This window comes from Oncorhynchus kisutch, linkage group LG18 (genome assembly GCF_002021735.2).
Source record: "Oncorhynchus kisutch isolate 150728-3 linkage group LG18, Okis_V2, whole genome shotgun sequence".
NCBI lineage: Eukaryota > Metazoa > Chordata > Actinopteri > Salmoniformes > Salmonidae > Oncorhynchus > Oncorhynchus kisutch.
The window spans coordinates 36155538-36183219 of record NC_034191.2 but is presented as its reverse complement, the minus strand read 5'-3'; the positions used below and the strand labels follow the sequence as shown (position 1 = coordinate 36183219).

General features: G+C 46.8%; 2 protein-coding genes across 8 annotated transcripts in view; one reads left to right on the top strand and one right to left on the bottom strand.

Annotated features, from left to right (window-relative positions):
• Positions 1–1432: 1432 nt before the first annotated feature.
• On the top strand, positions 1433–5325 carry LOC109909020 (creatine kinase M-type-like). Of its 2 annotated transcripts, none has more exons than XM_020507871.2 (8): positions 1433–1677; positions 2778–2990; positions 3253–3407; positions 3579–3711; positions 3818–3989; positions 4130–4253; positions 4448–4637; positions 4821–5325. In XM_020507871.2, the coding sequence occupies exons 2-8, from the start codon at positions 2801–2803 to the stop codon at positions 4997–4999; spliced, it is 1143 nt and encodes a 380-aa protein (XP_020363460.1). In that variant the 5' UTR covers positions 1433–1677; positions 2778–2800; the 3' UTR covers positions 5000–5325. The 2 variants fall into 2 exon arrangements, with proteins under 2 accessions (XP_020363460.1, XP_031651793.1); XM_031795933.1 differs by having other exon boundaries at positions 1594–1677; positions 2781–2990.
• A 220-nt stretch (positions 5326–5545) lies between these two features.
• Positions 5546–27682, bottom strand: part of LOC109909019 (MAP/microtubule affinity-regulating kinase 4-like) — a 52223-nt gene continuing 30086 nt past the window's right edge. The window contains exons 4-18 of one of the 6 annotated variants that reach the window (XM_031795929.1): positions 26770–26818; positions 26135–26200; positions 23886–23956; positions 23614–23670; positions 23175–23411; positions 22706–22825; positions 22506–22605; positions 22178–22287; positions 21420–21603; positions 20914–21140; positions 20230–20336; positions 15385–15654; positions 13214–13296; positions 11582–11626; positions 5546–8346 (exon numbers count right to left, since the gene is read on the bottom strand). In XM_031795929.1, the coding sequence (XP_031651789.1) occupies positions 8282–8346; positions 11582–11626; positions 13214–13296; positions 15385–15654; positions 20230–20336; positions 20914–21140; positions 21420–21603; positions 22178–22287; positions 22506–22605; positions 22706–22825; positions 23175–23411; positions 23614–23670; positions 23886–23956; positions 26135–26200; positions 26770–26818 (1791 nt within the window). In that variant the 3' untranslated portion in view covers positions 5546–8281. The other 5 variants (XM_031795930.1, XM_020507867.2, XM_020507868.2 and 2 more) reach the window with 5 other exon arrangements.

Here is a 27682-nt window from a genome sequence, read left to right as displayed (position 1 = left end):
TGAAATTGTTTGTTGTAAAGTGTTTGTGCACGCCGGGTTATTTTGTACCCATATTTTGTTGTTCTGGGTGCCGTTGGTTTTTTCTTATTAAACTGCTCCGGTTATTACCCAGTTCTGCTCTCCTGCGCCTGACTTCCCTGCAGCCAGTCACGCACCTCTTACAGATGGTCTTGTCATGCTGGCAGGTCATGTAAGGATGAGCCTGCAGGAAGGGTACCACATGAGGGAGGAGGATGTTTTCCCTGTAACGCATAGCGTTGAGAGTGCCTGCAATGACAACAAGCTCAGTCCAATCATGCTGTGACACACCGCTGTCGCTGGACCAGACAGAACTGGCAAAAAGTACTCCACTGACAAGTCGCGGTTTTGTCTCACCAGGGGTGATGATCAGATTCGCGTTTATCGTCGAAGGATGAGCATTACAGGTGGAGGACCATGACGGACCCTCCACCTCCAAATCAATCCCACTCCAGAGTACAGGCCTCTGTGTAACGCTCATTCCTTTGACGATAAATGAAAAACTGACCATCACCCCTGGTGAGACAAAACAGCGACTCGTCAGTGAAAAGCACTTTTTGCCAGTCCTGTTTGGTCCAGTGATGGTGGGTTTGTGCCCATAGGCGACGTAGTTGCCGGTGATGTCTGGTGAGGACCTGCCTTACAACAGTCCTACAAGCCCTCAGTCCAGCCTCTCAGCCTATTGCGGAGGACAGTCTGAGCACTGATGGAGGGATTGTGCGTTCCTGGTGTAACTCGGGCAGTTGTTGTTGTCATCCTGTACCTGTCCTGCAGGTGTGATGTTCGGATGTACTTATCCTGTGCAGGTGTTGTTACACGTGGTCTGCCACCGCAGCCACTGCGTGGTCTTAGGCTTCTCACAGTACGGACATTGCAATTTATTGACCTGGCAACATCTGCAGTCCTCATGCCTCCTTGCAGCATGCCTACGGCACGTTTACGCAGATGAGTAGGGACCCTGGGCATCTCTCTTTTTGGTGTTTTTCAGAGTCAGCAGAAAGGTCTCTTTAGTGTCCTAAGTTTTCATAACTGTGACCTTAATTGCCTAACGTCTGAAAGTTGTTAATTTCTTAACGACTGTTCCAAAAGGTGCATGTTCATTAATTGTTTATGGTTCATTGAACAAGCATGGGAAACATTGTTTAAAAACCCTTTACATTGAAGATCTGTGAAGTTATTTAGATTTTTACAAATGATCTTTTAAAGACAGGGATCTGAAAAAGGGACCTTTCTTTTTTTGCTGAGTTTAGTAGTTATTTGTTCCCCAGGATCCCTCAATCTCTCAGTGTGAACACTTACATAAGTGTCCACGGAGAAAGTGTTCTTTTACAACTGTCGTTTTACTTCAACTGTGTCTTTCAACCCCCTTCACCTCAACTAGATAATAAGAGGAGGCGGGGGACGTTGCCATTCAGGGGGTAGGCACAGCTGTTATACCGTCTCGGGTGTTGTGATGTAAGTTCTTGCCTTTTAGAAACTCAACTGGACATCGGGGGTTGTGGCTGTCCAATCGATTGAGAGAATTCAGAGACAAACCAGCCAATGGGTGCAAAGGTCTGGGTATATAAGCTAAGGTTTAACACCTGTCAAAGTTGGGCAACCCCTATATTGGCTTTGGTGGATCCCAGGAACATTACCTCCTTCTTTTCTTCTGTGCAGGTAAACCTACTAGGCAGCGAGCTTCTGGAAAATGGCTTTAAGTAGAAATCAGGAGAACTCCTGAAAAACAGCACAAAAAGAAAAGAGGAATTTTAAACAAACACTAGGCAATTGAAACCTCTCCGTCGCTGCACCATTTGGAATCCTGAAATCGGTTATTCTTGTTTTTTGCATTGGGCCCCTCTTCCTTTTCTTGCAGCGTTTCCTAAAATGGAAGATATATTACTACTTATGCGTTTTTACTCATCATCCTCTTGAGTGCAAACTGTAACTTTGTTAAAAGTTTTGGTCGTAAAAGAGAGCACTGGTTTGAAAACAGCAATGATCACAAATGGCTGTTGTAGAGGAAGGATAGTCCCAGAACAGTGGCTGGTTGATTTGTTACCAGTGGTGATCTATAGATGAGAGTCATTTTAGATATTTTGCAGAAAAAAAAACATACAATGTGAAGTATTGAATTTCTATAATGTCTGCAATTGTTCCTCAGCATGTTTGTAGTTCTGATGTTTTTATTCTGCGATCCTATTCATTCTGATATGAAGGTCAGATGTGCTAATGACCGGAGAATGAATCAAGTCAGTCTCTGGAACTCTCTGGTACCGCCTACTGGGGGGTAGCCAGACTAGGCTCCCGTGATGGTGTTTTCCTTGGAGGAATGGGAAGGTGGCTTGCATGCCAGTGTCAGAGTATAGCCACAGCAAAGGGTGTAGGGTGGATGGCCTGGTCTAAAAATACCTTCTGCTGCTAAGTGCATAAAGCACGTAGATCACACCCGTCACTCTGTGAAATTATGAGATGGTGGCTGGAGGGGGTCAGGACACGGATAGATAAGACACTAGGAGACTCATTACTACAAAACCCAAAAGATGGTACATTTAGTGGTATGTGTTGCTTTGTTAGGCCATTGCTAGGACAGTTCCTTGTGATTTTTTTTCTGAAAACCCATCATGCTCTCTTTTACAAATTGTGGCACAATTCTGTTGCTAGGGACCAAGATATTTTTCCTTCACCATTCTTGAATATTTAGTTGGGAGGGCTTTCGTTACTGTGTGCCAGATCATCCTACATATATTCACACTTCTTCCCCCCCCTCCTTTTAGCAGGACAAAAGAGAGCTGCAATCATGACGAAGAACTGCCATAATGACTATAAGATGAAATTCTCAGAAGAAGAGGAGTTCCCAGACCTCTCCCTGCACAACAACCACATGGCCAAGGTGCTGACCAAGGACATGTACAAAAAGCTGAGGAGCAAGTCTACCCCCTCCGGTTTCACCCTGGACGACTGCACCCAGACCGGTGTGGACAACCCTGGTAAGATTCGGAAGCACACACACAGGAAGTCCCGTCAGGGCCCTGTGAGGTCACAGGATAGGCATGTCCTGATCAGCTCTGATTGGTGGCTGATAAGGGCACCTCAAAGCTAAATATTCTTAGTGATATTAACTTATACACTATTGGCATGAAAAATGAGACTGTTGCTCGTGCACTTTGTTGGTTGTGCACTTTGTTGTTAGCCTGTTACATGTAGTTTTCCTGTGGCAATAGTTCTCACTTATTCTCTTTCTGTCTGCAGGACACCCCTTCATCATGACCGTCGGCTGCGTTGCTGGTGATGAAGAGTGCTATGATGTCTTTAAGGATATGTTCGACCCCATCATCTCCGACCGTCACGGAGGCTACAAGCCCACCGACAAGCACAAGACCGACCTGAACTTCGAGAACCTGAAGGTGAGTGAAGAAAGTGGCCATGACAATCACATTTCTACATTGGCGTTGATCCTTTTGCAAGCGTGATTTTTTTTAGCTAATATATAAGGCTGCAGTGGACTGTGGTGACTAGACCGCATTTGAATGAGTTATATGTCTAGAGTGAAATAACATTAATTTCCCCGTTTGCAGGGAGGTGATGATCTTGACCCCGCCTACGTCCTGTCCAGCCGTGTGCGTACCGGACGCAGCATCAAGGGATACACCCTGCCCCCCCACAACAGCCGTGGCGAGCGCAGAATGGTTGAGAAACTGTCCATTGAGGGTAAGTGTCTGAGCACTCAGTAAAATCAGCACTATAAATCAGGGTCAGCTGTGTTGCCATGGAGCACGACCATGTCAATCTCATGTGTATGTCTCTCTCCCCTCAGCCCTGGCCACACTGGATGGTGAGTTCAAGGGAAAGTACTACCCCCTGAACGCCATGACCGATGCCGAGCAGGATCAGCTGATCGCCGACCACTTCTTGTTTGACAAGCCCGTCTCCCCCTTGCTGCTGTCCGCTGGTATGGCCCGTGACTGGCCAGACGCAAGAGGAATCTGGTAAGTTCCCAGGACTCAGGCCCATACCAATACCTGAACCAAAACAATAACATTTGTGAAACCAGACAATGTATGTACAGTATGTCCCACGGTGTATCATAGTGGTGTGTCATGTAATACGTACTTCCTCCTTTCTGAAGGCACAACGATGCCAAGAGCTTCTTGGTCTGGGTGAATGAGGAGGATCACCTGCGTGTCATCTCTATGGAGAAGGGAGGCAACATGAAGGAGGTCTTCAGACGCTTCTGCGTTGGTCTGCAGAAGGTAGGCTAGCCACAGAGCCCACAGGACTGACACACTGTCAGTACCTAGAGTGTTATTTATTGCTCGTTCACAACGATGGCAGCTGGCTTTTCTTATAGTCAGTAGTCGAACACACATCACTTTCGGTTGGCTATTCTCACCTGAAAACGCACTCACCGGAACGTTCTCGTCTCGTCTTTCTCCACCTTGTGCAGATTGAGGAGGTCTTCAAGAAGCACAACCACGGCTTCATGTGGAACGAGCATCTCGGCTACGTGCTGACCTGCCCCTCCAACCTGGGAACTGGCCTGCGCGGTGGCGTGCACGTCAAGCTGCCCAAGCTGAGCACACACGCCAAGTTTGAGGAGATCCTGACCAGGCTGCGTCTGCAGAAGCGCGGCACAGGTACGAGCTACTCTCAAACTCACTTTACAGTCTTCATGCAATAGTCCATAGAATGTAATTACATTGCCATTACATATGGATCTCTGAGGTGACTAGCCAAGCCATATTTAACCTGACATGTACATCATTTGAGTACCAGTGTAGAGAATTATGAAGATTCACCTTTGACCTCTTTGCCTGCAGGTGGTGTGGACACTGCCTCCGTGGGCGGAATCTTTGACATCTCCAACGCTGATCGTCTGGGTTCCTCAGAGGTGGAGCAGGTGCAGATGGTGGTGGATGGCGTCAAGCTCATGGTGGAGATGGAGAAGAAGCTGGAGAAGGGAGAGGCCATCGATGGCATGATCCCCGCCCAGAAGTAAAGCGGTACTTGTGCTTCAGTGTTTTTTGTATAATAAAAATGACTAGCCTTGTCGTTACGAAGGCAGGAGACTGCCTCCCTGGACTTTAACTAAAAAGACTCCACTCTGATCCAACTTTTATTTCCATCCTTCCTTCTTTCTCTTCATCATTTCTTTTTCTCCTTCCTACGGTCACTTTCCATCTCTCCCGCTCTTTCCTGGGATCAAAAGTACCATCGCATAGTCTAGTGCCATGGGCCATTACTTTGTGTATGCACCTAATCTAGAAATCATTGTTTTGGTTGTAAAATGTATTGAGCAAATAAAACAAGGCCCAGTTAAATCAACCCCACTGTCTGATGTATGGTCTCAAAACACACGGTGCATCCACATACACACTCACACTCACTCAGTGGGCGCACACCCACACCACGTGCACACGCTACAGCTGCCTCGTAAATGCCCTAAAACCATGGTACAATAAACAAACATATAACATGACCAATCTGTCATCTATTGACACCACATCAACCCCACTGAGAACAAAAATAAACTTGATCCAAAATGTCAGAATTTGAAAGGAGAAATTTATTTTTGCTTCATACAATTTTCCTCAGGAGACATGCAGGACTGCAGGTCAGTCATTTCCATAGTTGCACCCCGTTTTATCGATAACAGCGACGGCTTCAAACGCACAACTACTTCCTACTCTTGAAGCATGGTCCTAAGCTTTTAGCAATACAGAAGGGAATTGTTGGGCAAGAGGTCCTATTTTGGGCAAAGTTGCAAAAGAATTGCCCTAAATCACAGCTTTCACATTTTAAGACATTTGTGGCCACCTGTTGCAACTAAAAACTCACATGATTCCTTGCAACGGGCAAACTGAAGTCATAGTGTCCTGGATTACTATGTAATACTGCCATACACGTGTGCAATATAAATTTTGCCAAAAGGAATAAGGTGGAAAATGGTGGAGTTTGAAAACTACTGAAGATTGTGTTGGGCAGGCAGTCCAGTGTGGGCAGGCTGGCGAAGATGGTCAGGGGTGTCACAGGTTACGGAATATAACTGGGATGTTACATACTGTAGAGATGTCATCATACTGGAACAGTGACAAATACATTCTGTAATGAGAACATCCACTGCTGATTAATCTTTGAGCCATTTAAAGACCAGACAGACTTTCAGCAAACAAGAAAGGTTGAGGAACATTCAGCAACACCAACAGTCTGAGCTGAGAAAATAGAAACATGGTTCTGAGGGCTTTTAGAAGAGCCCACTGCAGCTCACTGTACCAACTGGGAATGAAGTTCTGGCATGTCTGCTGCTGTGACCCACTGCCAGGCGACAAGGACCATTACTGTTTATTGGTGCAAACCAAAGCCAGTGACAAACAGTCACTCACTCAGGCCTTGACTATCTACCCGACTTGGATCTATTGTGAGGAGCTTGGGAGCGTGCTTCATTTATAGAAGAGTGTCAGGGTTGATTTCAACAACGTCACCCAGGGTCACATTCTAAACTACCAACCTCACTCTCATACGTCACTCAGGAATACAGAAGGCTGATTGGTTACCAGAAGGGAAGCCTGTTTTGCTGTCCAATTGAAATACTGAATGCAATTCAACAAGCATCGCTGTAGTTGTTATAGTCTGTGTGATCAATGATACTATTTTCTTTTTGCGCAGAAAATTAGGAGTTGATCCAATTCTCTTTTTTTACGCGATCTTGGGTCATCTTATACAAAAAAGTGATCCATTGAGATTCCTTGAAATGTGACAAATGATGTCCCCCAACATTATACTAAACACCGCTTATATCAAATCATGTTTGGAATCTTGGCCTGGTGGATGTGCTGTACCATTTAAGAGGAAATACAATTGAAGAGGTGATATTGCTAAACCAAAAGTGCTCCCAGAAGAACGTGTAGAATGCCTGTGTACATTACCTGCTGAAACGCAGAAAATCAAAGGGTTAGTGGCTCAGAAGAGCGGTCATCGCCTACTCCGTTTTGGACATTGAAGTCAGACAGCTTTGCTCAATGGTAACCACATACCGGTATATACAAAACACAAAATGAAACTTGACGAGAGTAGCAGAGGGGGTCTTACAGAATTGAGCAGACGCGATGGATGGGCAGAAGAATCTGGCATTTTGTTTTACAGCATAATTTTTTGTTGTTGTCCGTCTCTGCATTTCTGCATGTCTCCCTATATAGCAGGGGTGTCAAACATACGGCCCACGGGCAGGATTCGGTGCGCGAGGGGGTCCAATCTGGCCCGCGGGTTTGAGTAAAACAAAACAGAACTACAACCAAATTGAAACTGTGTAGAAATGATAAGATAATGGACCTACATTCATACAGTTTATTGACTGTGTCCAGCTTGTTAATAATCTCCCAAATAAAGCTAGACAGTCTAAAGCTAAAGCATAATCATTTAAAAAAAACTATGGGTAGAGGACTATTTTTGGAAAATTGACTGCAAAGAAATATAACACATTTTCAATGCAGCCCTCCGGACCTTGTTGAAGACCGAATGCGGCCTCCAGGGCAAAATGAGTTTGACACCCCTGCTCTATAGCCTGGAGGTCTGTCTAGGAAAGGGCTGGTCCCTTGTTTCTTAAATATGCATTCAGTCTGCGTCAATCACTCATTGAAGCGAAAACAAGAAAAACTAAATTAAAAAACCTTTTAAATAGCAGCTGTTAAAAAGGAACGACAACAAATATAATCATAACGACATTGACGAAAAATATCTTCATCTGCAAATATGGAATTAAAAAAGAACTGCTTGACTCCGTAGATTCACATAATATTGAGGTGCCTTAGCAGGGTTTGTAGGTCATATGTCTGTGAGTGGCGGGCCCGGACCATCCGTGCCTGTGTGTCTGCGTGTCAGTGTGGCACCAGAAGTGGGTCTTTGGAGGGGTGAGGCGAGGTTGGCAGTGGGGGTAGCGGGTTCTGCCCGTCTCCTTCTCCCGCCCCCCGGTCAGTCTGTCCAGTGTAGAAGCCCTCTGCCCCACCCCGTCGCCCTCAGAGCTCCAGCTCCTTAGACACTTTTGTGGCGATGTCCCGGAAGGCGAGCGGCGCCCCCCACAGCCGTTTGAAGCGCACGCCGCTGGTCTCGGCGGGGCCTGCGGGCAGCTGGCACACATCAGCCTCGAAGGCCACGCGTGAGCCAGCCGCCCCATGGGTGCAGGAGAGCAGGAAGGGCCCAGCCAGGTGGACCTGGCAGCCGCAGCCCTGGGCCGCCTCGCGCAGCGCCAGCACCACCTCCGCCGGGTCCCGCGGGCTCCGCACCCTCACATCCCAGCCGCATCGGGGGGTCCGGGGCTCTGCCGCTTTTTGATGCCCAGGTAGATGGCGACTGCAGGGGCAAAGTGGGTAGGGAGTGTTGGAGTGAGTGGGGGTGAGAGATTGAATGACAGAAGAGGGTGCAGGTGGAGTGTGGGTGAGACGATGCATTAATGTGGGTGAGTGGAAGGGAAGAAGGGGACAGGGGAGAAATAGATTAGTATCATATATGGTTTTGTTTAACAGCCACTACTCTTAATTTATCAACAGCAATAGAAATTCATTAAAATAGATAACAAGGCCAATAGAAATGAAAGTATAGAAAATGTTTTTAACAGTCTTCGCTGAAGAGTGGATGTAGCATCCACAACACACACAAGCTGCATCGCCATCTTAAAATGCTGCCATAATTTAGACAATTCTAGAAAAATAAATCTGTGGTGCACAATTCAGAGGATACCAAAGCGCAATAAAATTGAATATTAGGCAGCGACACAATTTAGGCAAGTCAACAACACAATTTTACCTTTTTGAGGACACGTGTTCTTCAAGGCAACAGCATTCTAAGTGATGCTGCACCATCATACCTCATTCATTAGACCAGGCTACAGTCCTGCCTCACTCAATGATGTATGCTTGGTGCATTCAGAAAGTTTTCAGATCCCTTGACTTTTTCCACATTTTGCTACGTTACAGCCTTATTCTAAAATGGATTAAACAGTCCCCCATCAATCTACACACAATACCCCATGACAAAGCAAAAACATATATATTTTTTAATGTTTGCAAATGCATTAAAATGAAAAACGGAAATATAACATTTACATAAGTACTCAGACCCTTTGGCAGCGATGACAGCCTGGAGTCTTCTTGGGTATGATGCTACAACCTTGGCACACCTGTATTTGGGGAGTTTCTCCCATTCTTTTTCGCAGATCCTCTCAAGCTCTATCAGGTTAGGTGGGGAGCGTCGCTGCGCAGCTATTTTCAGGTCTCTCCAGAGATGATTGATCGGGTTCAAGTCTGGATTCTGGCTGGGCCACTCAAGGACATTCAGAGACTTGTCATGAAGACACTCCTGCGTTGTCTTGGCTGTGTGCTTAGGGGTCTTTGTCCCGTTGCAAGGTGAACCTTTGCCCCAGTCTGAGGTCCTGAGCACTGGAGCAGGTTTTCATCAAGGATCTCTTTGTACTTTGCTCGGTTCATCTTTCCCTCAATACTGACTAATCTCCCAGTCCCTGCCGCTGAAAAACATCCCCACAGCATGATGCTGCAACCACCATACTTCACCATAGGGATGGTGCCAGGTTTCCTCTAGATGTGACCTTGGCATTCAGGTCAAAGAGTTCAATCTTGATTTCATTAGACCAGAGAATCTTGCTTCTCATGGTCTGAGAGTCATTTAGGTGCCTTTTGGCAAACCAAGTAGGCTGGCATGTACCTTTTACTGAAGAGTGGCTTCAATCTGGCCACTCTACCATAAAGGCCTGATTGGTGGAGTGCTGCAGAGGTGGTTGTCCTTCTGGAAGGATATCCCATCTCCAGAGAAACTCTGAAGCTCTGTCAGAGTGACCATCGGGTTCTTGGTCACCTCCGTGACCAAGGCCCTTCTCCCCCGATTGCTCAGTTTGGCTGGGTAGCCAGCTCTAGGAAGAGTCTTGGTGGTTCCAAACTTCTTCCATTTAAGAATGATGGAGGCTGCTGTGTTCTTGGGGAACTTCAATGCTGCAGATATTTTTTGGTGTCCTTCCCCAGATCTGTGCCTCGACACAATCCTGTCTCGGAGCTCTACGGACAATTCCTTCGACCTCATGGCTTGGTTTTTGCTCTGACATGCGCTGTCAACTGTGGGACCTTATAGAAAGGTGTGTGCCTTTCCAAATTATGTCCAATCAATTGAATTTACCACAGGTAGACTCCAATCAAGATGTAGAAAAATCTAAAAGATGATCAATGGAAACAGGATGCACTTGACCTCAATTTTGAGTCTCATAGCAAAGTGTCTGAATACTTATGTTTATTAGGTATTTCTGTTTTTTTGTTTGAATAAATTAGCAAACATTTCTAAAAACCTGTTTTCGCATTGTCATTACGGGGTATTGTGTGTAGATTGATGAGGGAAAAAATAATTTGATAAATTTTAGCATAAGGCTGTAACATAACAAAATGTGGAAAAGGGTAAGGGGGTTTGAATACCTTCCGAATGCACTGTATATTCTTATCATTACATTAGTACTTCTGGAGGTGTCTTTGGATGGCAGGGTTGTGGTCAATTCCATTTCAATTCAGTATGTTCAGAAATTAAACCAAATTCCAATTCTAATTTTTAAAAATCCTCATCGAAAAGCATTGAAGAAAATTGGAATTTCAGTGTACTTCCTGAATTGAAATGAAATTGAGCCCAGCCCTGGTGGTTTGCACAGCTAATTTAAGGGATTTATTGGGATTTATTGGGATTATTGGGATTTATTTACATTTTAAAGCAGAAATGTTTCCTTGGAATGCTGTCCTGGTGGGTCACAGAATCAGCTTGAGGTGGTATCTTACCTTGCTCAGTCACAAGCTAGCAAAAACACATCTGCTGTGTAGGTAGGTGTAGGTTTGGGGGTGGACATAGCCAGGATACCAAACACTAGTACTAGTACAACTCTTGGAAACATAGGCAAGTTCAACAGCATGACTTACCAACTATATCCACACACCACCAACCCAACACAACTAAGACTGGAAGTTATGAAATGGAAGCTCCGTAAGTATTCGGCATGTCTACATTATGGGTATTTATTCAAATAATTTGAGTAAGTGAGAATGGAGGTTCATGTCAAAGGATGGGGAGTTTAAATTGTTATTAATCACACACCGAGGAGCCTACTTCAGAAAATAATTAGAGAGGCACTCAATCACAGGCATCTAGCACAGGGTACCACATCTACTATCTACGAGTCACACCAAGGGCATTTAGAGCTAATGCTGCATTGACCCATGCTCTGAGCTTTACCTGCTGGATTTAACCAGAGACTGTCTGACCAGAGACTGTGCAGCCGAGGCTACATTGTGAGGGAGAGAATAGAAATGCCTTTAGTAACTACTGGTCCTGGAGCTGTCATACTGCCCAATGGTGGGCAGACATGGAGTGATAAAGAATGTCTTTGATTGATATCCATCACAACTAACTAGCTGATCTGGTCAGTTTTGCATTGTGTGATCATAATGAATGTGGTTACAACTGGGTTTGGGGAATCTGATCTTGGGCCAGTAATTAAAGAGGTTCTCATCACAGTGGGACATACTGTATTGTATACACTCACCTTGTGACCGGAGATCTGCAGACTCTCTCAGGTTCGTCTGTGACCCTCAAGAGGAAGACAAAGGTGCGTGTTAGGAATGAATCAGCCAATAGAGAAATATCCCTTGTTCCCTCCCCTTCCTATTCCAATGCTTCCCTCAGCAAGGCAACATCAACCACAACACCAACATCAACTCATCAGAGCCAGAGTGACATCAACCTTTCGAAATGCAAGGAATATGAAATAAATAAAAACATACACTTTGAAGCCACACTAGAAAGCTATTTTAGAGGAAAGGACTGGGGGCAAGTTTGGGTATCTGCCAAGAGACTAGAAAGCTTCTACTGCTTGCAATGCGTGACAGTGGGTTTGTAGAACATGTGTACCATAAATTCGGACAAAAAGCATATGAAAGCACATGGTGTTCGCCCAATGTCTACTACCACTAAAGTATGGACAGGTTTTGAGATGTCCCATTACACATCCATCTAACACACACAAGGGGGCACTGCATGTTCGTAACCTTCCCATTTCAAATGTCATCTCCAAGAACCTGGCAAACCACATGCCTTTCCAGAAACTAGGTGTTTCTTGAAAGGACTAGAGGTTTCCTTCTAGAAAATCTCCATCTAATAGGATAGTGGAGAGATCTGAGCTGTCGAGTGTCTTAAAACAAACCTGCCAGTGGGATAGCGTCTGGGCTACCATGTTGGGTCAAATCTCTCTCTGGGAGAGAGGGAGTGAGTGGAGCCCATGGTGAGTGGAGAGGAGTGGAGAGGAGTGGAGAGGGAGGATAAGGAATGACAAGCTTGTGCCTCTGGCTGGGACTGTGAAGAGGATCCCGTTAAGAGGGGGATAAAGGCTCTATTAAGCAACTAATCCTGGTTTAAAGTGTCAGCAATGCTAAGGACGCATGGCAGCAGCTCCTTACAAACAAAACTGTACCAATCTGTGCCTCCTTGGCTTTGTGATACCGTTGTGTTGTGGCAAAGAGGTAGGTAGGCTTAACCAAAAACACTGAAACAGCTTCACAGAACTGGCTCTGAGACTGATGGTGTTTTAACAACGCAAGGAATATATGGAGTTCATTAAATGAGTCACCGTCTTACAATTGCGTTCCAAACTACAACTGGACGGCATACAACTGCACAATGAGTGATGAGGTCATCACCACTCACCCTAAAGCTTTAGGAGAAGGTAAAGAACAGCCCGTAGAGTCCAAAGTCACATCAGACCCCTTTGATTTTCAAAGATAAGAATAAAGAAATGTTTCATGTCCAATCATGTATTATTGTTTGAAGTGCCACAATCAGTTGGTAGATATCCATACAATAATAAATCCATTAACCAATTGCCTTAAATTGAACTGAAAATACAAGAAGAATGTATAAGCCTGCACTCATTTTAAAAGCCTTTGGAAAGCAGGGTCCTTGCTGGCTGTTGTTCTGTTGTTGTCAAGGGTATGCTGTGTCACCTGTGGCCTCTAGAGTGCGCTCTTGTACTGAACCCAGACAACAGACAGGGCGCACACAGACTGAGGCAGTGAATGAGAGGGGAGTGTGCAAGGGGTTGGAGGTACTGGCAGACAGGCAGGCAGACAGACTGACAGGCAGGCAGAGAGAAGGAGCCAGAAACATGGGAAGAAGAACTTACTAACTGTTTTTGATCCCTGCGGAAGAGTGCAGCCCGAGACGGACTTGTTTGAGTTGGGACGCTTAGAGGGGTCAAGATTGACCCTATGAGGAAGAAGAGAGAGAAATAAAGAGAAACAGAGAGACAGAGAAAGAAAGACAGAGAGAGAACGAGATATGGATAAAGTGGGGGAAAGAAGGATAAAAGATTGCAGCTGATTGGCAAGGAAAAGTAAAGTTAACCAGGAAAAGTAAAGTTAACAAGGAAAAGTAAAGTTAACAAGGAAAAGTTAACCAGGAAAAGTAAAGTTAACAAGGAAAAGTAAAGTTAACAAGGAAAAGTAAAGTAGTTAAGAAACAGAAAAAAACATGAAGCACCTCCCCAAAAAACAGCCAAGACCAAGAGAGAGAGTGTAGTAGGAAGATGTGAACTGGGTAAGTGGGGGGTTTGAAGCCTGTGGTTAATAGAGGAGGAAGTAAGCCTGAGTAAAGTCAATGCAGATTAAGGAGAGTGAGAGAGGGGGACGTCAGAAGCATTTCGGACCCTCCAGCAGTGTAAGTCTGAGTACCGATGGCCAGACACACACACACCTTACTGACTCCACTGTGTCTCTAGGGATAAGACGAATGCTCTCAATATTGAGGAAGTCACTGTCACCTGTCTTGGGCTTTGTGTGCCCTCCTCTACAGTTGCCTAACTATATTGTCCTTAACACACTATCTAACACTGTAGCCTACACGCTAGAGTTCTTCACGGCTCCGAATACCCGAGACCCGATCCAGGACCCGAGTGGTTCCGGATCAAGAACTCTAAATTATGTCACGGGTCTGGGTCGGATCAGATTGTCACAGGTATGAGTCATTTCAACTGACTTTTCCAGAAGGACCCATACAGATCCAAACGCGACTGCTACAGTAATTGTATAATTGATGCTGCTACTCTTTGCTTTTCACGAGAGGGGCACGTGTAAGCTTGTTGTTGGTCAATCATAAGTCATCAAAGCGACAATAGGCTATAGTCATAGAGCCTCTGTTCGGGACGAAGGTTAGGAAATATCTAATCAATGGAATATGGATTTAAATGATGGATTTAAAAATGAAAGGAGAAGGATATGCTACAAGGACCAAGAGCCAACAGGTAGGCTGCTAATTTATATTCTGAATGGAGTTGTTGCTGTTTGTAACTGTGGGACGAGAAAGAGCATGCAACACCAATTAGCCTAGCTAGCTGCTAGCTTAACTAGCTCCTCCCGGTTTGATGCAGTCAAGACAGGTACTACGTAAACATTTTGGATGATAAATAACGCGAGTCGGCTTGGTTGGTTGCCAGTTTTTCTCCTCTCCCTCCCTCCTCCCTGTTCCCGTGTCACTCACACACACTCACAGTAGCCTACACACAGCACGACCCCTGCTAGAGCGTCACCTCTCTCTATCGCCTCTCCTTCACGCTTTATCAGTTCCAGTTCATAAAGTAGCTTAAAAATTGACTTTTCTGCTGCTTCTTTCACTCGGCTCGGACCGGGTCTGGATCCGACCAGGTCTATATGGAAAGGGTCTAGTTGTCCTCGGGTCCGTTCGGAACGGGTCTCTTTATTTAAAAAATGTATTTATGCATTTTTCCATTTCGGAACGCGTCTAACTTGTTGGACCCATAAAGGCCTCTACCTCACGCTAGTCTCATTTAGGGTGCTATTTCATGTTGATTTGCCTGAATCAACATTCCCTTTTGGTTCAGGCCTGTTTCCACAGATGAGCAGTTTACTGGGCTTCGCTAAACAAAGAGCTCCCCAGATTTTCACACTTAAAATAACACGGGGGCGTAACAGGAGCAAACGCTCACAGTAATCCTTGTCCTTGCTAGACCGTACATGATCTTTATTTGATCGAATTGCTTAAACGGTAGTCGCTATCCCTGAGGAGTGTTGAATTTCACAATGTCGCGCGCAGCATCGTATAATTAGAACTAACATCTATTAGAATCCTCACAATTTCACGCTTCCTGTCCCTTTCAGCTGTTTAGACTAGGATTGCTTACACTTCTGATGTTTCTACTGAAATTCCTTAAATATCCAGTCAACAGGGTTAAAGCTAAGAATTCTACCCTCACTATGGACTAGCCTAGAAGTGTTGTCATCCTTATACTGGGGGGCTAAAGCTCAGGGCTTCCTCACACTCCCTTCACTCTCCTCTTACCTGCGTGTGAGCTTGGAGGTGAGCTTGCTGAACAGGTTGGAGGTGGCGCGGGTACGTGCGTGGGGCAGGGGGCTGGCGTTGTGGGACAGAGTGGGGGAGGTGGGGGGTGCGTGAGAGGGAGGCCGCCGGTCCCTCAGCTGGCCCCCGTGGAAGGTGCTGCGGATGCTGGAGCCCCGGGTGAGGCGGGAGCCCGAAGAGGAGGAGGTCCCCGAGGCCCCAGCGATGCTGTGGGTGGAGGGTGAGGCCGGGGGCAGCCGGTGGGACATGGAGCTAAGAGAGGAGAGAGCAGAAAGAACAAAACAATCAGATCATCATCCCGTTCATCCCTCACTCAACCATTAACAGTGAGGTGCTCAGTTCATAATGTTTTTTTTTTTAAACATTTATTAAACCTTAATTTAACCTTTATTTAACCTGGACAAGCCCATTGAGACCCAGAGTCTCTTTATCAATGGAGACCTGGCCAAGAAGGCAGCAACAATCAATACATGACATAAATAAAACATACAACAATACACAACAACATGATCCAGACTAAAAAAAACATTTGCACAGGACATCTCATCGTTCTAATGTATCCGTTGAGACAAACGATCTGAGCCAGAAAGGCTTTAGCTGGAGTTAGTTTGGATCTGGCAGAGGGATGGTGAACCTTTACAGAGTCCCAGGGTAGGAGCTTCCACTTGTGTTGGCTTTCAGCAGACAGAGAGAGAAGGCTGGTGAGGCCAAATCAGAATTGGGCCTTTGGAGGAAACAGACTGTGAGGGGGAGAGGGGGATCAGGGAGGAGGAGGGAAGGACAGACTGGAAAGGGGGATGTGGGAGGGGTGTGACTGGTAAAAAAAATGAGAATAGAAAAGTGAGCATAGAAATAGAAAGGGAAAGAGAGAAAAAGAGAAGGTGAGAGATAGAGAGAGGGTGAGCGATAGAGAGAGGGTGAGAGATAGAGAGAGAGGGTGAGAGATATAGAGAGGGTGAGAGATATAGAGAGGGTGAGAGATACAGAGAGAGAGGGTGAGAGATACAGAGAGAGAGGGTGAGAGATACAGAGAGAGAGGGTGAGAGTTACAGAGAGAGAGGGTGAGAGTTACAGAGAGAGGGTGAGAGTTACAGAGAGAGAGGGTGAGAGATACAGAGAGGGTGAGAGATGGGTGAGTTACAGAGAGAGGGAGAGAGATACAGAGAGAGAGGGTGAGAGATACAGAGAGGGTGAGAGATAGAGAGAGAGGGTGAGAGATACAGTGAGAGAGGGTAAGAGATAGAGAGAGAGGGTGAGCGATAGAGAGAGGGTGAGTGAGAGAGAGGGTGAGAGAGTGAGAGATGGGTGAGTTACAGAGAGAGGGTGAGAGATACAGAGAGAGAGGGTGAGAGATACAGAGAGGGTGAGAGATTGAGAGATACAGTGAGAGAGGGTAAGAGATAGAGAGAGAGGGTGAGCGATAGAGAGAGGGTGAGCGATAGAGAGAGGGTGAGCGATAGAGAGAGGGTGAGTGAGAGAGAGGGTGAGTGAGAGAGAGGGTGAGCGAGAGAGAGGGTGAGCGAGAGAGAGAGGGTGAGAGATACAGAGAGAGGGTGAGAGATAGAGATAGTGGGTGAGAGATCAAGAGAGAAGGTGAGAGATAGAGAGAGGGTGAGAGTTACAGAGAGAGAAGGTGAGAGTTACAGAGAGGGGGGAGAGTTACAGAGAGTGGGGGAGAGTTACAGAGAGAGAGGGTGAGAGATACAGAGAGAGGGTGAGAGATACAGAGATACAGAGAGAGAGGGTGAGTGATAGAGAGAGATAGAGAGAAAGAGGGTGAGAGATACAGAGAGGGTGAGAGATAATACAGAGAGAGAGGGTGAGAGATAATACAGAGAGAGGGTGAGAGATAATACAGAGAGAGAGGGTGAGAGATAATACAGAGAGAGGGTGAGAGAGAGAGAGAGAGAGGGTGAGAGATGCAGAGAGAGAGGGTGAGAGATGCAGAGAGAGAGGGTGAGAGATAGTGAGAGAGTGTGAGAGAAGGTAAAAGAGAGAGAGGGTGAGAGATAGAGAGAGGGTGAGAGATAGAGAGAGAGGTGAGAGATGGAGAGAGAGAGGTGAGAGATGGAGAGAGAGAGGTGAGAGATGGAGAGAGAGAGGTGAGAGATGGAGAGAGAGAGGTGAGAGATGGAGAGAGAGAGGTGAGAGATGGAGAGAGAGAGGTGAGAGATGGAGAGAGAGAGATACAGAGAGAGAGAGAGTGAGAGAGAGAGAGAGAGAGAGAGATAGAGGGTGAGTGAGAGAGATAGAGAGAGGGTGAGCGATAGAGAGAGGGTGAGAGATGCAGAGAGAGAGGGTGAGAGATGCAGAGAGAGAGGGTGAGAGATGCAGAGAGAGAGGGTGAGAGATACAGAGAGAGAGGGTGAGAGATACAGAGAGAGAGGGTGAGAGATAGAGAGAGAGGGTGAGAGATAGAGAGAGAGGGTGAGAGATAGAGAGGGTGAGTGAGAGAGAGGGTGAGTGAGAGAGATAGAGGGGGTGAGAGATAATAAAGAGAGAGGGTGAGAGATACAGAGAGAGAGAGGGTGAGAGATGCAGAGAGAGGGTGAGAGATGCAGAGAGAGAGAGGGTGAGAGATGCAGAGAGAGAGAGGGTGAGAGATGCAGAGAGAGAGAGGGTGAGAGATGCAGAGAGAGAGAGGGTGAGAGAAACAGAGAGAGAGGGTGAGAGAAACAGAGAGAGAGGGTGAGAGAAACAGAGAGAGAGGGTGAGAGAAACAGAGAGAGAGGGTGAGAGAAACAGAGAGAGAGGGTGAGAGAAACAGAGAGAGAGGGTGAGAGATACAGAGAGAGAGGGTGAGAGATAGAGAGAGAGGGTGAGAGATACAGAGAGAGAGGGTGAGAGATACAGAGAGAGAGGGTGAGAGATACAGAGAGAGAGGTGAGAGATACAGAGAGAGAGGTGAGAGATACAGAGAGAGAGGTGAGAGAGAGAGAGGTGAGAGAGAGAGAGGTGAGAGATACAGAGAGAGAGGTGAGAGATACAGAGAGAGAGGTGAGAGATAGAGAGAGAGAGGTGAGAGATAGAGAGAGAGAGAGGTGAGAGATAGAGAGAGAGAGGTGAGAGATAGAGAGAGAGGGTAAGAGATACCGAGAGAGAGGGTGAGAGACACAAAGAGGGGTGCGAGATAGTGAATGGTTGAGAGATAGAGAGGGAGGGTGAGAGATAGAGAGAGAGGGAGAGATACAGAGAGAGAAGGTGAGCGATAGAGAGAGAAGGTGAGCGATAGAGAGAGAGAGGGTGAGAGAGGGAGAGAGATACAGAGAGAGAGGGTGAGAGATAGAGAGAGAGAGGGTGAAAGATACAGAGAGGGGTGCGAGATAGAGAGAGTGGGTGAGAAATAGAGAGATAGAGAGAGAGGGCTTGAGGGAGAGAGACAGACTGAAAATGAACATTTCAGCCATCTGCTTGGAGGACATACAGCAGTAGCCCCCCTCCTTCCCCATGCCCCCTTAACCCTGCATCCTTTCATCCACCTGGCAGAGCTCCCCTCCCCTCGTCCCCTTGGCCCGCTCCCTACAGTTCTCCTTGAATGGCTGGGTTAGCTAGGCTGGCTGAGCCCCTGTTGGCCTGGGGCCGCTTTACTTAACGCTCTAAATAACCAGAGCTCTGATAGACAGACACACACTCACACAGGGAGAGGGGCCGAGTAGGGCAGACACATTAGAGTCCTTTGGTTGATTTGCAGCTGTTTCAGAGCACAATCATTTACCCTCAACCTGAGCCCCAAAGCAAAAGAGACCAGGGGCAGGAATTGAAAATGTGTAGAATGTAATGCATGATTATGTAATATATAGCATGTAATTGTACGACAGCATGCATGTCAGTATGAGCACGATTATTGTGTCTGTTTCCGAGTGTGTTGGTTTGTGTATTTTGTCATTGTGTGTATTTGTTTGTGCGGCTGCACTGTGTGTGCTCTAGCACGTGTGTGTCCCGTCAGCCCGTCTAGTGTGCATTGACAGGGCCTAGAAGGCGGTTGCATTGCATTGACAGGGCCTAGAAGGCGGTTGCATTGCATTGACAGGGCCTAGAAGGCTGTTGCATTGCATTGACAGGGCCTAGAAGGCGGTTGCATTGCATTGACAGGGCCTAGAAGGCTGTTGCATTGCATTGACAGGGCCTAGAAGGCGGTTGCATTGCATTGACAGGGCCTAGAAGGCGGTTGCATTGCATTGACAGGGCCTAGAAGGCTGTTGCATTGCATTGACAGGGCCTAGAAGGCTGTTGCATTGCATTGACAGGGCCTAGAAGGCGGTTGCATTGCATTGACAGGGCCTAGAAGGCTGTTGCATTGCATTGACAGGGCCTAGAAGGCGGTTGCATTGCATTGACAGGGCCTAGAAGGCGGTTGCATTGCATTGACAGGGCTTAGAAGGCTGTTGCATTGCATTGACAGGGCCTAGAAGGCGGTTGCATTGCATTGACAGGGCCTAGAAGGCGGTTGCATTGCATTGACAGGGCCTAGAAGGCGGTTGCATTGCATTGACAGGGCCTAGAAGGCGGTTGCTGGTCAAGTTGGAACACAGCCTGCCACCTCTTTCCCCATCCACCCCCACCCCTCCCCCAGTGCTAGGACCGTAGGTCACATGATAACCACCACCTTCTGGCACATACCAGTAAGCTCTTTATCCCCTAGTCAAGAGACGTAATGAATGTTATACACACAAAAACACCACTACAGTACAGTCAAAACACAGGTTATTAATGCACATAATGTTGAGAAAGTGAATGTACAGTATCCCTGCTATTATTCTTGATGACTCAACAAATGTAGAAGCACATGTACAACGCTCAAACATGAAACCCAAACACTCTGCTCACCTGTTCTCCTTGCCGTTCTGCAGCAGGGAGGGCCTGTCTGTGCTGTTCCGGTCCGTGGTGCACACGTATGTGTTCCGGCGGATCATGGCACTTGCTGGGACGTTGTTCTGAAAGGCAGGGAGAATGACAGTTAGATCACACATTGACTGTGATTGACTGTGACTACTATATAGTGCACTACTTATGAGCCATGGTCAAAAGGAGTGTACTTTAGGGAACCACAGTACCAGTGCTGAACTCTTGTCGTCACTCTCAGTCCACCCTGTCAGAGCGCCTCTGAGCCCTTCAAAGGGTTCAACTCGGGTTCATCTATAAATTCTCCGTTCACACGGTTGTTGTTGTTCATCCTTATTCTGTTACTGGACTCCCTACAGGCCAGCGTTTCATATCTATTCTCTCTGTCTACATCTTAGTTTAGCATGAATCTGTAGATTCTCTCTCCAAAGTGTTGTTCTTGGTTCATTCCTCCGCACACTGATCTTAGTTTCATTCATCTCTTGTAACCTTGTCTCGTATAAGGTCGTATTGTAGGCCGACAGCATTGCACTGCATCAACCAATGGTTACGTGCCACATCATCGACGGCGCAGTCTGGCACCAGATAGCCATTATATGATGTGGTTTGCTGACATGTAGTGAGCCTGGAACATGGCCTATGTGTGTGTGTGTGTGTGTGTGTGCTCACCGTGGCGGTGTTAATCTCCTTGCGGCGGTCGGGAATCTCTGACTGGTTGGGGTTGTTGGCGCTGCTGACCATGGGGCTGGAGGGGGGCTGGATGGAACGGCTGCCCACCACGCTGCTGCTGACCTTACGGGACGCCATGCGCCCCCCCTCCTCCTTCAGCTCCCTGTCTGCCCCCGCCACGCTGCTGGGGCTACGCTTGGGGTGGGATGGGGGCGCTGCTGGACCGCCTGCACAACAGGCAGACAGGGCAGAGGACACAACATGAGAATCAAAGTTTGGTCCTGTGTGGCTCAGTTGGTAGAGCAAGGCACTTGTAAAACCAAGATTGTGGGTTTGAATTCTGCTGGGGCCACCCATATGTACATTTCTGCATGGACTACAGTCGTTTGGGATAAACAGCATGTTATGATATTATAGACTGCACAAATTATAAAGATCTCACACACGATCGGTGACCTCACAATAGGGTGCATTTTGGGACGCAGACTAAGAGACAGCCCACTCACAGAAGTCACTGTGCCTCCTGCGGGGGTGGTAGGTGGAGGCGCTGCGCTGGGTGGTCTTGCTGTGGGAGGAGGAGGCGGAGGTGGTGGAGGAGGTGGAGTGTTTACTGGTGCCGTTGGTGATGGTGCTGGGCCGTACCCGCGCCAGGCTCAGACTGCTGGTTGACCGAGACTCACTGCCCTCCACCTGACATACACACAGAGAGAAACACACACGTTAGGATCAGGACAGTGTGAACACACAGGCACGACACACACACGTATTGTAGCAGACTGGCACGCCAGGCATTCCCCTTGGATTTGTATTAGCAGCGGTGGCTAAGGTAGCGGAGGGGGATTTTTGTGTAGAACGACTGTGAGAAGGTCACTTCTGGCGACTTTTTAAAAGGACAATCTACTCCATGGTGAAATGAAATGACGTTGACACCATCTGAAATGTAACTGGTGCGCGCCACTGCACTGTAAGATGAGGAAGAGCAAGCGGTGGCTCTCATTCACACCACTGCTTGCTCTGTTTCCTACAAATATACTGATCTTAAAGGGATAGTGCCAGACTTTGGCAATTCATTTCCCAACTCTCAACCTATCCCTTTAAGAGCGTGTCTCGGCAGAAATATATATATATATATAATTAAAAAAAAATTAAAAACATTTTAGGGGGAACACTGGGAAGGCAGACGGGCAACACAGAAAGCTTTAATGATGAAGGATTTTCTCTCTCTCCCACACACACACACACACGTTGTCTCGATGTGCCTCACCTCATTCATGCGTCCCAGTAACAGGTAGGTGGCAGTGACCTCGTTGTACTTCCGAGTGGTCAGAGCGTCCTTGATGTCATCACGGGTGTAACCCATCCCCACCATCACCTCTGAAGGTGAGCGGAGAGATGAGGGACGTTAGACAGAGATACAGGCTCACAGAAAGAAGAGGAAGGCCGTGTCCCAAATAGCAGCCTATTACCTACAAAAGTGCACTACTACTACTACTACTCCCAGGGGCCAGTGCACTAAAAATGAAATACGGTGCAATTTGGGACAAATACGATATGTAGGTAGGGAGTAGAGGGGAGATAGAGAGGTATTTCACCGATGCGGCTGCCATCATTATGGTCCTCCAGGGGCTCTATATGAGCCTTCAGTTCTTCTCCGTCGTAGCCAGAGTTAATCCACTTGTCGTTCATGATTTGCTAATCAGGGATAAAGTGATGTGTTAAAGAGTGCACAAACAGGGTGTGTGTGGTTGCGTGTACTGTAAAGCTGAGTGCCGCCTGCCGTTGCCCTCCTCACCTCCAGGGTGCAGCGTTTGGTGGGGTTGAGCACCAGGAACCTGCGCAGGATGCCCTCGCAGTCGGTGGACATGTAGAAGGGCACGCGGTACTTCCCCCGCAGAACACGCTCCCGCAGCTCCTGGGGAACAACACATACAGATACCGTTACGCAAAACGTGCACATAATGTTATATAACGTTACACAAAAACATGACATAATAATGGCAAAGGGACTAAAAGACAACGTTTCCCTTCTCTTGATTAACTGAACATGAAAATGGAAGGTGAACATGAAGTAATCAGCACAAAACCCTTCAGTACCACAGGCAGCATTAGTATCCAAAATGTCACATTTGGCACCATATTCCCCATATAGTACACAACTTTTGACCACACCATATGGGCCCGGGCCAAAAGTAGTGCCCTATGTAGTGCCCCAGACAAAGTAAAGGCCATTTTGGCTGCGCTGCGGGGGGGGGGGGTCTTGCCTTGAGGTTCTGCCCGTCGAAGGGCAGTGATCCGCTGACCAGGGTGTAGAGGATGACCCCCAGGCTCCAGATGTCCACCTCAGGCCCGTCGTACTTCTTCCCCTGGAACAGTTCCGGAGCGGCGTAGGGAGGGGAGCCACAGAACGTGTCCAGCTTGTTGCCCATGGTGAACTCATTACTGAAGCCAAAGTCTGCAATTTTGATGTTGGAGTCAGCATCCAGCAAGAGGTTCTCAGCCTGCAGAGACAGGTGAAGATAGCGCAGATTTTAAGGACTGAGAGTCTGTTCAGTTCAGGCTGAGTCTGTATGCTCATTTCAGGAAAGAGATGATCAGTGTTTGGCATGTTTTTTAATGTATTGATAATGATATACTTAATATCAATGAGTGGTTGTCATTTTGGACAATGAAAAGGGGTTCAGGTCTGAACCGGTCACGTACTTTAAGGTCCCTGTGAACAATGTTCTTCAGGTGACAGTAGTGTACAGCAGACACAATCTAGATAGATAGATATAGATATATATAGAGAGAGAGGGAGAGGGGGGAGAGAGCGGGAGAGACAGAGAAAGGGAGTGAGACAAGTCACAGTAAAAAAAGCCAAACACATAGACTGACACATACAAACTTAGAAGAATGCTTGCAATGTCATTCAGGCCAACTCAGCACCATTCACTGGGTTTTGTTGCGATTATACATTTTTGGTCACATCTCACCTGACGGAATTTGGCCCGCGCCTCTTTCTCCTTCATTCTCCCATGGGACACGAGGTAGTCAAACACTTCACCTGAGGGAGAGAGAAACCAACCACATCAGAAAACAGAGCATCAGGCTTACAACACCGTCGCTTACAACACCGTCTGCACTCTTTCTGGCGAAAGAGTGCAGACTAAGCTTTAGCGCCTAACTATACGCTCACCGGATACACGGCTCACCGGATACACGGCTCACCGGATACACGGCTCACCGGATACACGGCTCACCGGATACACGGCTCACCGGATACACGGCTCACCGGATACACGGCTCACCGGATACACGGCTCACCGGATACGTCGCCAAATGCTTTTGGGAACATGGGCAGAAAAAGTTCACTTCGGTCCACTGAGGCAAAAAGGACAATGCCAGGGTTTAATTCAATAAGAGAAAAGCTACGAAATGGAAAGTTGAAAATAAATCGAAGGGAGGGTCAGAGCAGTAGTCTAATGTTGAGGGAAGATGTGGTGAAGTGGTAAGATGATAGCAGTGTTATGTTATGTGTGATGATTGTGAGGCGCTATACAAATTCGACAGTCACAAGAAGGGGACTTCCAAATGGCCCGTCAAGGGAACTACTGTTCAGGTGGGTTAAACGGAATAGTAGTCTGAAACCTGGACTGTAGGTCTATAACCTCTCACATAGCCCAATATAACACTAAGGCTTGCAAAATTAAGCATTTCTTGCAGTAAAATGATACACCAAATGTAGTATGTAATATTATTTCAGCATCTTGAGAGAATGAATGCGCGGTTAGGGTCTGTAAAGGTACTATATTTATCAGCATCATAAAAGCTGATAGAAGCCTATTTCAACCACATAAAAGTATGCATCCAAGCCGAACTGAAGTCTTATCAGAAACATGTCGGGTCAAAATATTCTTACATTTTCTTAAAACCGGTTAAACTGACGTCATCAGAAAATCTTTCCCTTTTCCACAAATGTATTTATTGCATTTTCTCCCCGGTGAGAGAAGCATCGATGAAGGGGAACATTTGACCAATATCAACTACGTCATTCTGGTGAGCAGGGTTTACTTAAATCTTCCAGGGCAACAAGTCATGACAGAAGAGAAGCTGCATTTATCTAATTGTAGAAGTTGTTAAAAAGCGACTAACAAATAGCCGGCCAAAATGTCGGAAATTATAAGCAGAGACATAGGCCTATCGAGAAAGGCCTGCTCCCCCCAAAAATACCGCCACCATCTCTGACTGCACAGCAGATTTTCTATATTAGCGGGTTAGGGTTGGGCCTCAGATTTTCACTTTACCACATGGTAAACGGGTTACCACATGGTTTGCAGATGGGTTATTAGGTATTGCGGGTGGTTGAACAAACAGCTGACCCACACACCACTAATATATATATAGTGTATTCATTAGAGTTCTATAATATAATTATATTGTATTTCTATGATGTACACATTAAGTGAGTGAGTGAAAAGAAATTGTAATGTAAGAATATGAAGAGAGAATATAAAACAAATATATATATATATAAATGCTTTATTGTCACATACACCGGATAGGTACAGTGAAATGTGTTGTTTTACAGGGTCAGCCATAGTAGTACGGCGCCCCCTAAGCCAAAGGAGAGCATACGCAGCAGTAGTATCATCAGTGAGATAGATTATTAAATTGAGACTGATCTGGGATCAGTATGTTCATAATTTAGCCTATAGGGCCACATTCATCTCAGTGATCCCTGGCCTAATGGTTGACTTTGCATGGGCATGTCTACATGTCTGTGACCCATGCATGTGTCTGGGAATCTATGGTGGTGGTTTGAGAGAGAGTTGAAAGAGAGAGAGTGACTGAATGAATTAATGCATGAGTGTGTGTTGTGTTTTTGCATAGTACATGCTTCATGCTAGAGGACACATCCACTGGGAGAAAAGCAGTGAGGTTGAGATCAGGAGGGGGCACATGCTTGGCTATTAGTTCCTTATTTGGCAAGAAACAGAATGGGAGGAAAAATTGACAAACAAGCAGAGTGGGGATTAGAAGAGGGAGGGGACACAAGCAAAGAGAAGAATAGACAGAAAGGAGAAGGGGAGAGAAAAGGAGAGTTCAGAGGGAGGGAGGAGGGCGGTCAGAGGACAATCGATGGGTCAGCAGTACTGGGAAAGCATGAGGGAAGGGTGGAGAGAAAAGAGATGAGAGAGAAATGGAGGAGCGTGTAGGGATTGAGGAGAGGTACTCTGCTCACCCCCACTGGCGTACTCCATTATCAGATAGAGTGTATTCTCCGTCTCGATCACCTCAAACAGCTGCACTGTAACACACAAACATACATAGACACCTCAGTATAGTGGCACAGACAAACAACACACACAGTTGCACAAAGTGATTTATTGTGTGTTCCTTAGAGCAGGGAGATGTGCCGTAAATGCACAACAGTATGGTACAGCAGTTTATGTTTCAGCTGCATGCAGTATTAAATGTGACCGTGTGCATTATTTTTTTTTAAAGGAGGAAGTCTACTTGTCCTGGCTTTATATGAGCGACTACACCCTATTGCCTTTATTGTGCACTGTTTGACCAGGGCCCATAGGGAATATGGTGCTATTTGGGACACAGCCTCTAGCCATTACAGGGGCAGCGCGAGGGTGTCTGGGCGTCCCTCAGTTAGACTGTACCCCCCTGGAAAGGAGGATCATTTTCAGCTCAGTGGGGGACTATTATCCATATCACACGTCCTGACTCCTGCTCAGCAGCTGTATTGACAGTGAAGGGGAACATTGCATGAGGATGGGTGTTAGGCTGATGATGTTCTGGGGTCGGGTATGCCCTGCGGCACTACAACCTGGAAGCTGGGGAGATTAGTATAGCCGAGGCACTTACCGATATTTGGGTGGTTGAGGCCTTTCATGATGCGTACCTCTCTGAAGAGCTGGAGGAAAGAGAGAGAGAAGAAGCGAGTTAAAATAATGTTATTTCATTATTTAAGTCTTCACAGCCACACTGATATATATATAGCGCATGCGAAGACAGGCATGAAAGTGGGGGATGATCAAAATTCCCGATTCATAATATAAGAACTGAACATCAGACAGGCGTATAGGAGGAGGTTAGCCCGCCTCCACCCGTCACTCATTTATTCATTTTTTCATTCATATTCATTCATAAATAAGCTCAGCTGCTTGTTGGGAAAATGGACGCACCTCCCCCTCCAACACTAGCTGGCTTCCTTCTAATTAGAGAGTGGACCACTCCAGGGACAGCCTGACTAGACAGAGCGCCTCTCCCCCTGGGCAGAGCCTCTCTCCCCACAGGGCTCCCTCATCCATCATGGAGGTGCCGCTGCTTTTAGCCTCAACTCTTTCTAGAAATAGTGGGGGCGCCACATCACATAGTCGCTGCAACGGTTGTGCGGCACGGGCACTGTCTGCCGCTGCTGTGTGTGATTCAACATCTTGTGGTTATGAGGTGACACACAATCATATTTACACACAATTTGACACACACACACACACACACACGCCCCTCCCTCGAACACATTCATAAGCCTCCTTTCCTGGTTGTGACATCTGCTGAAAGTGGGGTAATGAGGAGCGCTGACGGCATACATACAAGCATCTTGGGGATAATTATAGTGGATGTGTGCACCAGCCCACAGAGTGCTCTCTTTGAACTGTATATGGTGAGACTGGGTGACGAGGCATCAGCTTGCTCTGACCAGGTAAAAGGGTATCCGTGAGAGACTGTGTTACAAGGGCTGGGTTTGTGGAAAGGGGAATACTTCAATAAAGACAGA

What these genes read in the sequence shown, in the direction of transcription:
- LOC109909020 (XM_020507871.2), top strand. Translation starts at nt 2,801, where the DNA reads ATGACGAAGAACTGCCATAATGACTATAAGATGAAATTCTCAGAAGAA. An exon ending in TGAACTTCGAGAACCTGAAG is followed by an intron (nt 3,408 to 3,578) that starts GTGAGTGAAGAA and finishes CCCCGTTTGCAG; the next exon opens with GGAGGTGATGATCTTGACCC. An exon ending in CCAGACGCAAGAGGAATCTG is followed by an intron (nt 3,990 to 4,129) that starts GTAAGTTCCCAG and finishes TCCTTTCTGAAG; the next exon opens with GCACAACGATGCCAAGAGCT.